Source organism: Otolemur garnettii, unplaced genomic scaffold (genome assembly GCF_000181295.1).
Source record: "Otolemur garnettii isolate 467f Iridium unplaced genomic scaffold, OtoGar3 scaffold00104, whole genome shotgun sequence".
NCBI lineage: Eukaryota > Metazoa > Chordata > Mammalia > Primates > Galagidae > Otolemur > Otolemur garnettii.
Genome location: NW_003852499.1, coordinates 7,155,758 through 7,172,361, shown reverse-complemented (window position 1 = coordinate 7,172,361; position 16,604 = coordinate 7,155,758). Strand labels below are relative to the sequence as shown.

Below are 16,604 nucleotides of genomic sequence, written 5' to 3'. Positions count from 1 at the left end.
TTTTTTTTTTTAATAGGTAGCATTTCTATTAGTTTTTCTTTGAGTGCTTGGTATAATTCAGGAGTAATGCCTGGGCTTTTCTCTGATGGGGGACTTTTTATTACTGCTTCCTTCTCATTACTCCTTACTGTTTTATTTAGGTTTTGGATTTTGTCCTAGTTCAACCTTGAAAAGATTGTCTGTGTTTAAGAATTTATCCATTTCTTCTAGGTTTTATAACTTATAGGCATGGCATGTACTTGCTCATAGTAGTCACTTAACGACCCTTTGAATTTCTACAGTATCAGTTTTGTCTCCTTTACCATCTCAGATGTTTCCCTGGTCCTTTTGTTTTTCTTAGCCTGGCTACAGGTTTGTCAATTTTGTTTATATTTTTCAAAAAACAACTTTTCAGTTCATTGACCTTGTATATTTTCTTTTCAATTTTATTTCTGCTCTGATTTTTTTGTCTTTTACTAATTTGGGGTGTGATTTGCTCTAGTTATTCTAGTTAAGATGTATCATTATTTGAAAACTGAAAACAATTTGAAAACTGTCTGCATTTTTTTTTTTGAAACAGCCTTACTCTATTGCTTCAGGCTACTGTGCCATGGCATCAGCCTAGCTCACAGCAACCTCAAACTCCTGGGCTTGCTCAAGTGATCCTCCTGCCTCACCCTCCCAAGTAGCTGGGACTACAGGCACCCACCACAACACATGGCTAATTTTTCTATTTTTAGTACAGATGAGGTCTCATTCTTCCTCAGGCTAGTCTCAAACTCCCAAGTTCGAGCAATTCACCCACCTTGGCCTCCCAAAGTGCTATATTACAAGCATGAGCTATTGGACTTGGCCTGCCTTTTTACTTTTTTGATGTAGTCACTTATCATTATAAACTTTGCCCTTGGTAATACTTTTGTTGCCTCCCAGAGGTTTTGCTATTTTTTTTTACTTTCATATATTTTAAGAAATTATTTAATTCCTTTCTTAATTTCTTTATTGACTCTGTGGTCATTCAGGAGCATAATATTTAATTTCCATGTGTTTGTATAGTTTCCAATATTCTTGTTACTGATTTCTAGTTTTATTCCATAGTGGTTGGAGAAAATAATTGATATGATTTCAGTTTTTTTCCTTCATTTTTTAAGCCTTATTTTGTCGCCTAACATATGGTCTACCCTTGAGAATGATCCATGAGTCAAGAAGAACATGTATTCTATAGCTGTTGGATGAAACATTCCGTAAACAGCTATCTATTAGGTCCATTTGGCCCACAGTACAGATTAAGTCCAATGTTTCTTCATTACTTTGTCTGGATTATCTGTCCAGTCCTGAAAGTAGGGTGTTAAGATTTCCAACTATTATTTTATGGGGGTCTACCTCTCTTTTTAGCTCTGATAATATTTGCTTTCTGTATCTGGGTACTTAAATTTGGGTACATAGATACGTAAGATATATCCTCTTGATGAACTGATCCCTTTATCATTATATAATGATCTTCTACATCTCTTTTTATAGTTCTGTCTTGCAATTTATTTTATATGATAGAAGTATAGTTACTCCTTGTTTTTGGTTTCTATTTGTATTTAATATCTTTTTCCATCCCTTTATTTTCAGTCAATATATGTCTTTATAGGTTAAGTGTGTTTCTTGTAAACAACATACCACTGAGTTTTGTTTATTGTATCCATTCAATCACTCTGTGTCTTTCGACTGGAGAGCTTAATCTATTTATATTTAATGTTATTACTGATAGGTAATAACTTATTCCTGCCATGTTTTTATTTGGTTTCTTATTATTCTGTGGTCCTCTCTTCCTTTCGGTCTTCCATTATATCAAAGGGATATTCTCTAGTAGTGTATTTTAATTTCTTGCTTTTCATTTTTTCTGTGTAGGTTTTTGTTTTGAGATTACCATGATGCTTACAAAAAACATTTTTAATTTTTTTTTTTTTTTTTTTTTGAGATAGAGTCTCACTTTATCACCCTCAATAGAGTGCCACTCAATAGAGTGACGTCACACAGCTCACAGCAACCTCCTACTCATGGGCTTAGGCGATTCTCTTGCCTCAGCCTCCTGAGTTGCCGGGACTCCAGGCACCCACCACAATGCCTGGCTATTTTTGTTGTTGTTGCAGTTTGGCTGGGGTGGGGGCCAAACCCCGCCATCCTTGGTATATGGGGCTGGCACCCTACCCACTGAGCCACAGGTGATGCCCCCCCCCCCAAAAAATTTTATAACCAATTATTTTGAATACATGACTACTTAACTCTGCTTACACCAACCAACCAACCAAAGAGAAAGCAAAAAGAAACTCTACATTTTAACTCCATCTCCCCTCCCTACTTTTTGTTTCCATTTATATCTTTTGATATTATCTATTTCTTTAAAAGCTGTTATTTTTGGCCAGAGGCAGCTGCAATGCTAGCATTCTGGGTAGCTAAGGCCAGTGGATTGCTTGAGCTCAGGAGTTCAAGACCAGCCTGAGCAAGAGAGAGACCTGCCCCTACTAAAAATAAGAAAACTAGCTGAGTGTAGTGGCACATGCCTGTAATCCCAGCTACTTGGGGAGATGAAGTTAAAACACAGAGTTTCTTTTAGCTTTCTCTTTGCTTGGTTGTTTGTTGTAAGAAGAGTCAAGGAGTCATCTGTTCAAAATAATTGGTTATAAAATAATTTTTCCAAGCCTCATGGTAATCTCAAACAAAAACCTACATAGAAAAACAAAAAATTGGCTCGGCACCTGTGGCTCAAGTGGCTAAGGCGCCAGCCACATACACTTAAGATAGCAGGTTCAAATCCAGCCCGGGCCGCCAAACAACAATGGTGGCAGGCACCTGTGGTCCCAGCTACTTGGGAAGCAGAGGCAGGAGACTAGCTTGAGCCCAAGAGGTGGAGGTTGCTGGGAGCTGTGATGCCACAGCACTCTACCCAGGGGGACAGCTTGAGGCTCTGTCTCAAAAAAATAAATAAATAAAAATTATTTTTGACAGGCTTTTTTACTCTTCCTACTCAAGATAACTGGTTTATGACCACCATTACAGCAACAGAGTTACCTGTGAGCCATAAACAACCAGACGAGTTGTTATTGTTCATTAATGTCCTTTTCCTTTAGATTGAAGAGTTCTTTTTAAGCATTTCTTATAGGACAGGTCTGGTTGGTGATGAAATCTGCAGATGTTGTTTGTCTGGGAGACTATTTCTCCTTCGTGGTTGAAGGATATTTTTATAGGGTATAATATTCTAGGGTTAAGATTATTTTCCCTGGGTGGTGCCTATGGCTCAAAGGGGTAGGGCGCCAGCCCCATATGCCAGAGATGGCAGGTTCAGTCCTGGGCAAAAATTAAAATAAAAAATTAAAAAAGATTATTTTCCTTTACCACTTTGAATGTGTCATGCCACTTTCTCCTGGCCTGTAAGGTTTCCACTGAGGAGTCTGCTGCCAGATGTATAGAAGCTCCTATAAATGTTATTATTTTCTTCTTTTTTGCTTCCCTTAGGACCTTTTGTTTATTTGTGACCTTAAGGAGCTTGAATATTGATATCTTCCTCTAGGTTTGGAACATTCTGTTATTTCTCTGAATGAACTTTCTAGCCAATTCTCTCTACTGCATTTGCCCTTTTGAGGCTATTTTCTAAATCTTACTGGCATCCTTCATTCTTCATTGTTTTCTCTTTTCTCTCTTCTGTGTATTTTCAAATACTCTATCTTCAAGCTTACTAATTCTTCTGCTTCATCAATTCTGTTGAGAGACAGATCCATTTTTCAGTTTGTTGATTAGCTCCAGAATTTTTTAATTTTTCTTATCTCATTATCTTTGGTAATTTCTCTGATAAGCTTCTGAATTCCTTTTCTCTGTTGTCTTGAAGTTCACTGTGCATCTTCAGAACAGCTATTTTGAAATCTTGGTCTGAAAGATCAAATATCTCCATCACTCCATGATTGGTCACTGGTGCCTTATTTAGTTTGCTGGAGGAGGTCATATTTTCTGAGATGTTCACTGATGTCTAGGCATGAAAGAGTTATGAGATTTATTCTAATCTTCACGCTCTGGATTTGTATGAATCTGTCCTTCTTGAGTAGGATTTCTAGGTATTCAAAGGGAACTGAGTGTTGTAATTTAAGTCTTTGGTCACTACAACTGTGACTCTTGGAGACTCCTGGTAGCAATGCTTTGGTGGACTGGGGTAAGACATGGAAGAATTCCCTGGATTACCAAAGTCTCTCTCTTACCTCACTCTCCATACAAGTCTGCTAAAGTTGGGGGAGGAGTGCCATGGGTACTCCCTCATGGCCACCACAGCAGGGACTGTGCCAGGTCATACCTGACACCAACTCATTCTTGCCCAAAGCCCTTGGCAACTGCTGTCTGGCTACCTCTGATATTTTTTCAAAGCCCCAGAGTTTTTTAGTCATCAGGTGGCGAATCCTGCCAAGATAAGGTCTTTCTCTTCAGGACAAGAGGTTCCCTTCCAGCCAGCCTGGGTATGGCAGTGACATCCAAGAACTAAGATATGAAATCAGGGGCTTCAGGAGTCTGCTTGGTACTTTACTGTGGCTGAGTTGCTACTCAAGTTGCCAAAGTCCTTTGTACTCTTCCTTCCTCAAGCTGCACTGCCTGGATTTGGAGGAGGGGTGACACAGGCACTAGACCACCAGTGCTGGTCTCAGGGGGTTACATGCCCACTGGCATAGGATTTGGGGTTGAGGGAGGGAGGTGGGCAATGCAAGACAGTCTCTCCTTCAGTGCCTCTTACCCTGATAAAATGTTAAAACCAAATACTATGATCACTCACTCGATTTTTAGTTCTTCTGAAGGTGTTCTCTTGTATGGACAGTTGTTGAATTTGGTGTTCCTGGGGAAGAATGTTCGCTAGAGGGTTCTAACTTAGCCATCTTGCTCTGTCCACCTACTAATTCATCACCTTTTAAAATGTTGTTTTTCCTCAGTCTATTCTTTTCTTTTAGATAATTAAGCCTAATTAGGTCTTTTCACTTCTTATTTTATTTTCTTTTAATATTTGTCTTTTTCTGCTTTCTTCATATTTATTCTTGTCAATTCTATTTAGTCTGTTGTTTATCCTAAGCACTGACGCTTTGATTTTAATGTTGGTTTTTTTTGGAGACAGAGCCTCAAGCTGCCGCACTGGGTAGAGTGCTGTGGCGTCACAAGCTCACAGCAATCTCCAATTCCTGGGCTTAAGCAATTCTCTTACCTCAGCCTCCCAAGTAGCTGGGACTACAAGTGCCCACCACAACGCCCAGCTATTTTTTGGATATAGTTGTCATTGTTGTTTGGCAGGCCCAGGCTGGATTTGAACTCGCCAGCTCTAGTGTATGTGGCTGGCACCGAGCCAATGGTTTGTTTTATTTCTAGAGGTTCTCTAGATTTTTTTTTTCCATTGTTTCTCTTTTTCTGATAGTGTCCTATTCTTTCATTATGGCTTCTATTCCTTCTTTTCTCTCTTTATATATACAGTACTTATATACTGTATCTTTGTATAAGTAATTAATTTGTAATCACTTTCAGGCTTATCTGTGGTATCTTTAATTACTTCAGTGCAATTTTCTGGTTGTATTTGTTCATTTACACTGGTGTGATTTGTAATTTAATTGTGAAGTCATCTTCTTTGGAAACTGTTTTGTCCCTGGTTATGGATCAATTATGCTATGCGTTCCTTGGCTTGGGATTCCTGCACCAAGCAAGTAGTATATATTTATATTATAGAGCCATCTACATATGAGATGGAAGAAGAGATGGAAAAAGAATAAATATGAATGCTAGTAGCATCTGGAGAAGCAAAGAAATGAGAATTTCTGTTATTCATAGAACTTCTCTTTTATCCACAGTCTTGTACAAAGGTGCAAAATTCCTTGTAGCTTTCACTGGGATACCAAGTTCTCCCCTTTCAGGTATATGTTCAGTGTTTTGACATAGGCTTAAGTTCCAGATCCCCTTTCTACCTAGTTCTAAGGTCTTGTAGGGACATTAAAACTCTAGTATCTACCCCTGAATCCTTATCTCTGGTGTGAAATTCTGATAGACTGCCAAAGCATATGTGCCTATTTTAGCTCTGAGTTACCTCTGCTTACTAACTGGAATTTATCCTTTCTTTGAAGCTTGAACATGTAATGAAAAACTTTTATTATGTTCCACATTTTGATTTGTTGGTGGGGAACAGTCATTCCATGGGGGCTAAGCTTACTATGTTACCCAAACATATATGAATAACAAGAAGCTTGGATCACTAGGATAAAGGCATTGTCATAAATAGAGCGAGAGATGGTGGCTGGAGAAATTAGGTTTTGTGGGAGTGAAATGATCTGCTGGCTTTTCACCATGCTAATCATAAGCATTCAAGGGCACATTCAAGTGACTATATCACTTACAAGAATATGTTCCATAGATCTGATATAAATCTGCTCAGTAGTGCTAACTTTAAAAAGTAATAAAGAGGCTCGGCGCCTATAGCTCAACGGGCTAAGGCGCCAGCCACGTACACCTAAGGTGGCGGGTTCGAATCCCCAGCCCAGACCCACCAAAACAACAATGACGGCTGCAACCAAAAAACAGCCGGGCGTTGCGGCGGGCACCTGTGGTCCCAGCTACTTGGGAGGCGGAGGCAGGAGACTCGCTTGAGCCCAGGAGTTGGAGGTTGCTGTGAGCTATAATGCCACGGCACTCTACCCAGGGGGACAGCTTGAGGCTCTGTCTCAAAAAAAAAAAAAAAAAAAGTAATAAAGAATAAATACATAACAGTGATACTTTTTAAAAATCCAACTTCTCCACAATTAAAAGATATGTAACATGTAATAAGAACAATAAGGTTCTTCTCTGAGGAAAAACAGATATTCTAAGAGACCTGGGATTCTCAAGGCATACTCCTACCCTAAAGTTCTTTATAATAGGTAAAGGTAACAGGGAATTTATGCATTTTTACCTGTTTTTTTGAAAGAGATGATAGGTCTAACTCTTTGGGGATCAATTTTAGATGCTATAAGAAACGAAACTACATGCCTTTTTTAGTGTTAACTGTCATAATACAATTTTATCTGATATAAAACTTGCATGATGTAGCAATAAATAATACAAGTGACAAAATGGGTAGTGTTTCTCAATAAGCTTTAATCTCATTTTAACCACTAGAGGGCGATCCTGACATTTGATTTCCTTTTTTTTTTTTTTTTGAGACAGCACCTCAAGCTGTCGCCCTAGGTTGAGTGCTGTAGCATCACAGCTCACAGCAACCTCCAACTCCTGGGCTTAAGCAATTCTTTTGCCTCAGCAAAAGTCCCAAGTAGCTGGGACTACAGGCACCCACCACAACGCCTGGCTATTTTTGGGTTGTAGTTGTCATTATTGTTTGGCGGACCCTGGCTGGATTCGAACCTGCCAGCTCTGGTATAGGCACTGGGCCTGTGATATTTGATTTCTGATCCCTTAGCCACTCAATTTTAAAAACACCTTATTATCATGGCTTAAACTAACTACAAATATTCTGCATTAACTTTTCATATCAACATCTACTAATAAATAATTATAAAATCACTTTATATACCACAGGACTCTGTGGGCCAGGAAATCTGCTAATATAACAGTTGAAAGAATTGTTCCATCTCTGGTAGGCTTGGCAACAAAAGTATAATGGGAAGGCCTAAAATACAAAAATCAAATTCTCTCATAGTTCTTGGACAGCTTTTATAATATTGATGGACTTACGTTTTAAGTGTTCCAGATGTCATAAGTTCAGTCACCAAAACAATGCATTTCTTTCCTTTTACTGTGGATTCCCAGGAATCATAAAATCGAACGATATTGGGATGTTGAAGACCCTTTAACATTTCAGCCTCTTCTTTAAATCTCTGCCTCTCAGACTTTGATAACTTTCGATCCTGAAATCAAAACCCAAAACAGAATGTGGTTTAAAATAGTCACACAGTTAAATATGGTGTTAAAAGGGGAAAGCTAGTTATTAAAGGCCAGTTTGTTAGCCTGTCTCAAGAGTGAGAATGAGGTAAAGAGTGTTTAAGAAATTTTGGATTATAATGCCATGCTTGACATTATTTTAGTATTTTTACTGTTTGTTTATGTATACCTCAGATCTAGTCTCATTTTGTAATATGTCTTTCACCTGCCACTTCCGAAATTAATTAATTGCTAGAGATATACAATTTAATGTCATGAAATGAACGTGGATTTTGGAGGCAGAAAGATCAGAATATAAATTCCAGTTTACATTCTAACTTTGCATCAATTAGAATTTCCTATATGAACACATTACCACCTCCCAATTAAGAATTATGTAATTTTGGTGGTGCCCATAGCTCAGTTGGCAGGTCACATACACCCAGGTTGGCTCCAACTCAGCCTGGGCCTGCTAAGCAACAGTGACAATTGCAACCAAAAAATAGCCAGGCATTGTGGCAGGCACCAGTAGTTCCAGCTACTTGGGAAGCTGAGGCAAGAGAATCACTTAAGCCCAAAGGTTTGAAGTTGCTGTGAGCTGTGATGCCATTGCACTCTACCCAGGGTGGTAGTCTGAGACTCTGTCTCAAAAAAAAGAAATATGTAATTTAATAGGTATCCTTTCACCACATGTTTAAAATGTCTGGCACTTCATAGGTTAATTCACTTCTTATCTGAGATGATAGGAGGGGCACTCAATCCCTTATTCTTCCCTCCATAAAAACTACATATAAACCATTACAATTGAAGCTATGTCATATTAATGTTCTGTCCAAGCATGTAAATCTGTTTTCTAGGCATAAAGTTTCATATATATATCTCACACACACACACACATGTATATGCATACATATATCATACTATTGAATAATTAAACATCACAGATATAATTTAAACCTGCCCCTGCTGACTTTTTCATTCCCACTCTTATATCCTTGAATAACCAATAACGACAACTCTGAATTTGGATGTATCATTCCCATGAGTCTTTATATAAAATTTTTAAATTTCATAAAATGACCTTAAAGACTATTCTTTAGGCTCGGCGACTGTGGCTCAAGCGGCTGGGGCACCAGCCACATACACCTAAGGTGGCGGGTTCGAATCCCCAGCCCAGGCCCGCCGAACAACAATGATGGCTGCAACAAAAAAATGGCCAGGCGTTGTGGCGGGCACCTGTGGTCCCAGCTACTTGGGAGGCTGAGGCAGGAAACTCGCTTGAGCCCAGGAGTTGGAGGTTGCTGTGAGCGTGATGCCATGGCACTCTACCCAGGGGGATAGCTTGAGGCTCCGTCTCAAAAAAAAAAAAAGACTATTCTTTAGAAGCTTGCTTTTTAAACTCAACACTGAGATCACTCATGATAGTATAAAAAGAGACAGTAAGATATACATACAATAAGATATCCACTGCATTATTGTAACCTGGCTTCATTTGATTTCACTGCTACGTACTTTCCATTTTTTGAATATATCTTAATTTATATGATCTCTTTCCGGAGGAATCTTTAGGCTGCTCTCTACTTTTTGCTACTATAATACCGTAACAGTGCTGCAATGTTAATCTCTTTGGACATATGTGTAACAGTGTGGTTCTCAACTTGGGAGTCCATAAACTAAGGCAGATGTGTAAACTTATATGAAAATAAATACTTTTCATTAATTTCAAATTGAAATTTAACCTTCTTTTCAATTATGACTGTACACACCTAATAGCATTCAGCAGTGCCTGTGGTTTTTATTTTTCATATCACATAACTGGTTGCACTATCATTTGCACTAATCATTGCTTGAAATTATGACCTTCCACTAGATCTTATTAGCATATAAAATTTTTTTGCACTAATCATTGCTTGAAATTATGACCTTCCACTAGATCTTATTAGCATATACATTTTTTTTAAGGATCTAAAAGTATAGACTTTATCTTAGGAAGAGAAAGGGAGTGAGCGAGGGGAAGAGAGTAGGAAAAAAGAGAGGAAAAAAGAGGTGGAGTGGCACCCTGAAACAAGAAAGCTGTGGGCGGCGCCTGTGGCCTATGCAGCCCCATATACCCAGGGTGGTGGGTTCAAACCTGACCCCGGCCAAACCTGCAACAACAACAAAAAAATAGCCAGGTGTTGTGGCAGGTGCCTGGAGTCTGAGCTACTCAGGAGGCTGAGGCAGGAGAATCGCCTAAGCCCAAGAGTTTGAGGTTGCTGTGAGCTGTGATACCACTGCACTCTACCATGAACAACAAAGACTGTCTCATAAAAAAAGAAAAGAAAAGAAAAGAAAAGAAAAGAAAAGAAAGCTGTATCACAAATTGCAAAAGTTTTTTGATAACTATCTCAATATAGTTTCCACTGTAATTCTATGTATTTTTGTGATGGTCAGAATGTTTGAGCCCCACTCTCAAAAAAATTTACATTGAAATCCTAATTCCTGGCTCGGCGCCTGTGGCTCAAGTGGCTAAGGCACCAGCCACATACACCTAAGGTGGCGGGTTCGAATCCAGCCCGGGCCCGCCAAAACAACAATGATGGCTGCAACCAAAAAATAGCTGGGCGCTGTGGCAGGCGCCTGTGGTCCCAGCTACTTGGGAGGCAGAGGCAGGAGACTCGCTTGAGCCCAGGTTGGAGGTTGCTGTGAGCTGTGATGCCACGGTACTCTACCCGGGGGATAGCTTGAGGCTTTGTCTCAAAAAAAAAAAAAAAGAAAGAAAGAAAAGAAAAGAAAAGAAATCCTAATTCCTAAGATGATGGATATTACCAGGTAGGGAGTCTTTAGGGAATTGATTAGGTCATGAAGTCAGGAATCTTCATGTATGAGATTAGATTACAAGAGCCCCAAGGGAGTTTTTTGCCATCCCCCAAAACATGGGACAGAGCTAGAGGGTGTCAACTATGATCCGGAGTGTTAGCCCTCACTAGTAACTACATCTTTTGATGGCCTGAACCTGGACATCCCAGCCTCCAGAACTGTCAGAAATAAATTTCTGTTTTTTATAAACTACTCAGTTTAGGGTATTTTGCTGCAGTAGCCTCAACAGATTAAGACACCTTTCTGCTATCACTGTATGAAGCTTACCTTTGCTCTACATGCTCAACAGCACTTAGCAGTATCAGACGTTATTTTTTTTTTGCCAATTTTGTGACTGTACAATCATATCCTGATGCTTGATTTACTTTTTCAGAGTCAGCAGTAAGTTTGAGCAACCTTTTCTGTTTTCTCTGCAGATAACTTGAGATTCCTGTTGTGTGAGTTGCCATTTATATTTATTTCTTCATCTGATTTGCAGGAGTTCTTCCATTTATTCTGGATACTAAATCTTAGTATTATGAGTTACAGATTATCTTTTCTCAATTTGTGATTTGTATTTTCACCTTATAATGTCTCTTGATTTAGAGTTTTTATTTCACTATAGTTCAATCTATCTTCTATTCTATAGTAGGTAGGTAGATGGGTTTTATTCACAGAGGCCATAATTTTTCTTTCTCTTTTCAAAATATAAATTTGTTGGGCAGCTCCTGTGGCTTAAAGGAGTAGGATGCCAGCCCCATATACCAGAGGTGGCAGGTTCAAACCTGGCCCTGGCCAAAAATTGCAATATATATTTTGTTTGTTTGTTTTGTATGTCACATTTGGGTAATTCATTTGGTAAAGAATTTATTTGGTCAAGTAAGAAAGGGACTGGCTACACGTTTTTTTCTAGACCATCAATCAATATTCCCAATACCATTATCATGAACAATCCATCCTTTCCTTATCTCTGTTATACATCAATTTTCCACATAAGTGAGTTCTATTTCTGGATTCTACATTCTATTTGAATGGTCTTTTTCTTTTCCTGCACTAATAACCATATTTTCTTCATTACTACAGCTTTAAAACAAGTCATCCATGGTGGGAAAACTTCCTGCAACACCTTCTCCAACTTAACCTTTGAGAACATCTTGGCTCTGTTTTTTCCAATCAGAAAAGTTTGTTTTTATAATGTAGAAATTACAACATAAGATAATCAACACTATCAGGATATTACCAGGGGTTTTAATTAATGTCATATTATACATGGAATAATATTGAGACAGTATATTCTTTTCTCCAACAACCTCTCCCACCCCAGCACACAATTATTTTAAATAACTTTACTGAGACATAATTTGCATAACCTAAAAATCACTGTTCCAACCACCCTTACCCCATTTTATGCTTTATCTCCTCTAATATTTTAATAGTTCCATCTATCTTATTACCCTTTAAGTAATCACTCTTATGATTATTAAACAGTATATGCTTATTTACATAGTCATATGTCACCTGATGACAGGGGTACATTCTGACAGATTCACTGTTAGGTCATTTTGTTATTGTGTAAACATCATTGAATGTACTTACAATAAAACTAGATGGTATAGCCTGCTACTCCTAAGTTATAAACTTGTATAGCATTTTACTGTATTGAAGAGTGTAAAGAAATAGTAACCTAATGGCAATTATTTATGTATCTAAACACAGAAAAGGCATAATAAAAATATGGTTATTATAATCTTGTGGCATCACCATCACATATGTGGTTCAGCTTTGACCAAAATATAGTTACAGGGGCACATGACCTTATCTTTGTTCACTATTGCATTTTGCTCCTTAACTACTTTCTCTGGATTCAACTTTCTTCTTCTTTGAAATATTTCTCAAAACTCTTATCAGTGAACTTCCATTTTATTGGTAGAATCCTAGGTTTTCTAAAATGTTTATTTCATCTTAACTCTTGAATGATGAAGAATTCTAGGTTGGTTTATTTATCTTTCAGCACTTTCAAAATATTATTGTTTCGTGGTTTTCTGGCTTGTATTGTAACTATCAGTATAAATGCCCTCCTCTATAAGTTATCTGTGTTTTCTCTCTGGTTGTTCTGAAGAGTTTTTTTCCTATTATGCTCTGCAACTCCACTGCTATGCATTTAGTTTTACTTATACATAATGGAGCTATTATAATTGTATAATTGTTCTTTTTAGCCATAAGTTTCAAGTTGTCTTTCTAAGTCCTGCTATCTCCCATCTTCCACTCTATTCCTAAGACTTAAAAATTTCCAATTCTCTCCGTTACTTTCTGGGATTATTCTCAGATTTACATTCTTTTCACCAATTCTCTCTTCAGTTATTACATCTAACGTGCTATCACCTCCTCTTATTACTATTAATTGAACTTTAAGATTTAAAAGATGCAAAGGACATATTCAGAGTCTTAGTCCCTGCTCCAGAAAAAAGCATGAGATGAACACAAATCACACACTTCCAACTGACTATACAAGTCCAGAGGACTGAGGTATAGGTGAGAGGGTCATATATAGGGCCACCCATAAAGTACACAAAATATAGGGTCATGCAGTCACTCTCAGTCAATCACCAAAAGTATCCAATGAGGAGTCTGATAAAGGGAACTCAACTAACCACTCCTAACTCCACTTTCCCCACTAGCGTAAAAAATAAAGAGGGTTGTGGAGTGAAAGCTAAGCACATGGCTTCAGTGGAGAAAGAATTTCCTAGCCATCTCACTAGGCCTAAGGCCTGGGTAAGGGATTTGTCCCTCCCCATTCAGCAGTAACCCTACACTTGAGATTTTGAATAAGGCACAATAATCAGCAGCTCAATTTGCAACAATCCACTCCAACCTCTACCCCATTCCAGCTTTAAAAACAGACAAGTTTTCCTAGCATCCTCCTTAGAATTCCCTCCCTCTTTGTGTTTTGTTCCATCTGGAAATTATCACTGCAAGATTGGCTTCTCTCAAAGTACAGCAAACAGCCCCTTTCACACCACCTTATCACTTTTTTAAATGCCCCCCTCCACCAGAGGCCACATCTTCTATCTACAAAGTCACATATCCTGTCCGATCAGACTCAGATTTATGGCAGACCTACTTCATCCAGGGTTATCCTGCTAATCTACCTTTCCAAGAGAATAAACAGCCAAAGGGTACATCCAAGTACCTGGCCAAATAACAGAGAAGGTGGCACTCCTCATTTAGTTTTTACATTCCCTGAAGTTCTATTTGGGTCCCTATCAAAATCAGTTACTCAGCATCTCCCCCCCCTCCCCAGCATCTTGGTGGTGTTGCTCTTTTAGTTTTTAGTCCTTTTAAGTTTTTTCCCACTTTGTCTCTATTACAGTCAGAATATTTTTAATGCCTATATAATCAGTTCTAAAATAAGCCTACTTAGTTATTAATTCTTAGAAATACCATCTTCCACATTTTTAACATCTCTGAAATCATGCAGTATAGGACTGCATGGTCCTGTATTTTATTTACTTTATGGCACAATATATGACAAAAGGAGTCTTAGTGTTAGAATCCTATAACCCTGCTTAAAAATCCCTTGATAACTTTATATAGCCTTTCTTTTTTTTGAGACAGTCTCATTCTGCTGCCCTTGGTAGAGTGCTATGGCATCATAGCTCACAGCAATCTCAAATTCCTGAGTTTAAGCAATCCTCTTGCTTCAGGCTCCCAAGTAGTTCAGACTACAGGCACCCACCATAAATGCTTGCCTAGTTTTTCTATTTTTAGCAGGGACAGGGTCTTGTCTTGCTCAGGCTGGTCTCAAACGCCTGAGCTCAAGCAGTCCACCAGCCCCAGGTTCCCAGAGTGCTTGGATTACAGGCATGAGCCATTGCACTCTGCCAACTTTCTATAGCTTTTAAAGACGAAGATGAAAATCACTGTAACCTAGGTCTCACATAATGTGGTCCTTGTCCAATCCTTTGAACCTAATTCCTTACTACACACTACACTGATCTTTTCCATTCTCAAACATTTCAGCCTCTTCCTCACACATACTATTTGCTTTATTTATAATGTCTTTCTATCAACCTTTTCAGCCCAACCATCCTTCAAAGATCAAGTCATTTCCTCGGAGAAATGTGAGTGCCCCTCATTCTAGATTAAATCAGTGCCCCCAGCCCATCATGTACATAGTTATTAAGAACTATGTACATGCCTCTTTCATAGCACTTAATTATATTAAGTCTTATCCCCATGAAATAAGACTTCAGAGGCTTTATTTTGTCATAAATGGGCAGTGATAAAATGCCTTTTCAGTGTTCTATCTTTAGTATCTGACAATCTAGCATAGTGACTTGTTTAACAGCCATTGGTAAGTAAATCCATGAATTTGACTCTGTCTGCCAGCTTCCCATAAATAAAGTGTGTGTATGTATCCACAATAAGCAGCTAGCATTTCCACAGGGATAAAAGAAATTCCAGTGACTTAAAGGCAAGAACTAGAATTGAGCCTGAGTGTTACTTAAGTCTAATACAGCCCAATCACAACAACAATTTGCAAAGGGCACAGCCACACTATTTTGATTTTTTAAAAATAATTTGTTAAAAGCTTGTTGGGGGAAAAAACCTGCCACCTACTTGTTTATTATTTTTCATCAAAAATCTACAATTATTAATAATTTTCTTTGATATAGTACACTGAATGGCAATTTAAACATTCCATGGGAATATTAATATTTTCTCTATTTTCTAATTTTGCCTAGAAGTCATCTACACTATAATAGAGGCTATTTTTATGCATCAATTGTAGGGGTCTTTTTATCTTCTTCTTGAGACTCACTCATCCCTCAAGGGTCTCACTTTGTCACCCTTGGTAGAGTGCTGTGGTATCATAGTTCACAGCAACCTCAAACTCCTAGGCATAAGCAATTCTCTTGCCTCAGTCTCCCAAGTAGCTGGGACAACAGATGCCCACCACAATGCCCAGCTATTTTTTTTTTTTTAGAAATGAGGTCTTCCTCTGGCTCCAGCTGGTCTGGAATCTGTGAGCTCAGACAATCCACCCACCTTGGTCTCCAAAGTGCTGAGATTACAAGCGTGAACCACTGTGCCTGACCATCTTTTATCATTTCTGAAAATTATTTTAAGTGGTCTGAGAAGTTTGCTTAAATATTTAAAATTAGAAATAAAGTTGTGCGGGCGGCGCCTATGGCTCAGCAAGTAGAGCGCCAGCCCCATATGCTGAGGGTAGCGGGTTCAAACCCGGCCCCAGTCAAACTGCAACCAAAAAATAGCTGGGCATTGTAGTGGGCGCCTGTAGTCCCAGCTACTCGAAAGGCTGAGGCAAGAGAATTGCTTATGCCCAGGAGTTGGAGGTTGCTGTGAGCTGTGTAACGCCATGGCACTCTACGGAGGGCAATAAAGTGAGACTCTGTCTCTAAAAAAAAAAGAAAGAAAGAAAAAAGAAAGTTGAGTGAGAATGGATTATCAACTAAGTGGGAAAAAACTCTAAACATAATTTGGGGCTTTCTATAATTTATCAAATTGTTCCACCTATAACTAAATCCTTCCTATTTTATCTAGAAAAATTTCATAAAATGTCAGAGAAGTACATTATTTTAGCACTCAAAACTATAAGTTAACAGTAAAGTAGATCAAAACATTAGCACAGAAACCAAAAGGATTTGGTTTTTATGGTATTTGTCAAGTGTGTGCTTAATTTACTATTGAGCTGCTTTACTTTATTTCTCAGAAAAATCCTGTGAGATAATAGGTAATGTTACTTTATTTTACAGCTGAATAGACTCAGAAATTTAATATTCCGGCTTGGCACCTGTAGCTCACGTGGCTAGCGCGCCAGCCACATACACCAAAGCTGGCAGTTTGGAATCCAGCCC

General features: G+C 38.5%; 1 protein-coding gene across 6 annotated transcripts in view; it reads right to left on the bottom strand.

The window, feature by feature from the left end:
- WNK1 (WNK lysine deficient protein kinase 1) overlaps positions 1 to 16,604 on the bottom strand; it is a 167,084-nt gene that overhangs the window by 101,389 nt on the left and 49,091 nt on the right. For all 6 annotated transcript variants that reach the window (XM_003796448.3, XM_003796447.3, XM_023517127.1 and 3 more), the window contains exon 2: positions 7,702 to 7,874. In XM_003796448.3, the coding sequence (XP_003796496.1) occupies positions 7,702 to 7,874 (173 nt within the window). The remainder of the gene's footprint in view (positions 1 to 7,701; positions 7,875 to 16,604) is intronic.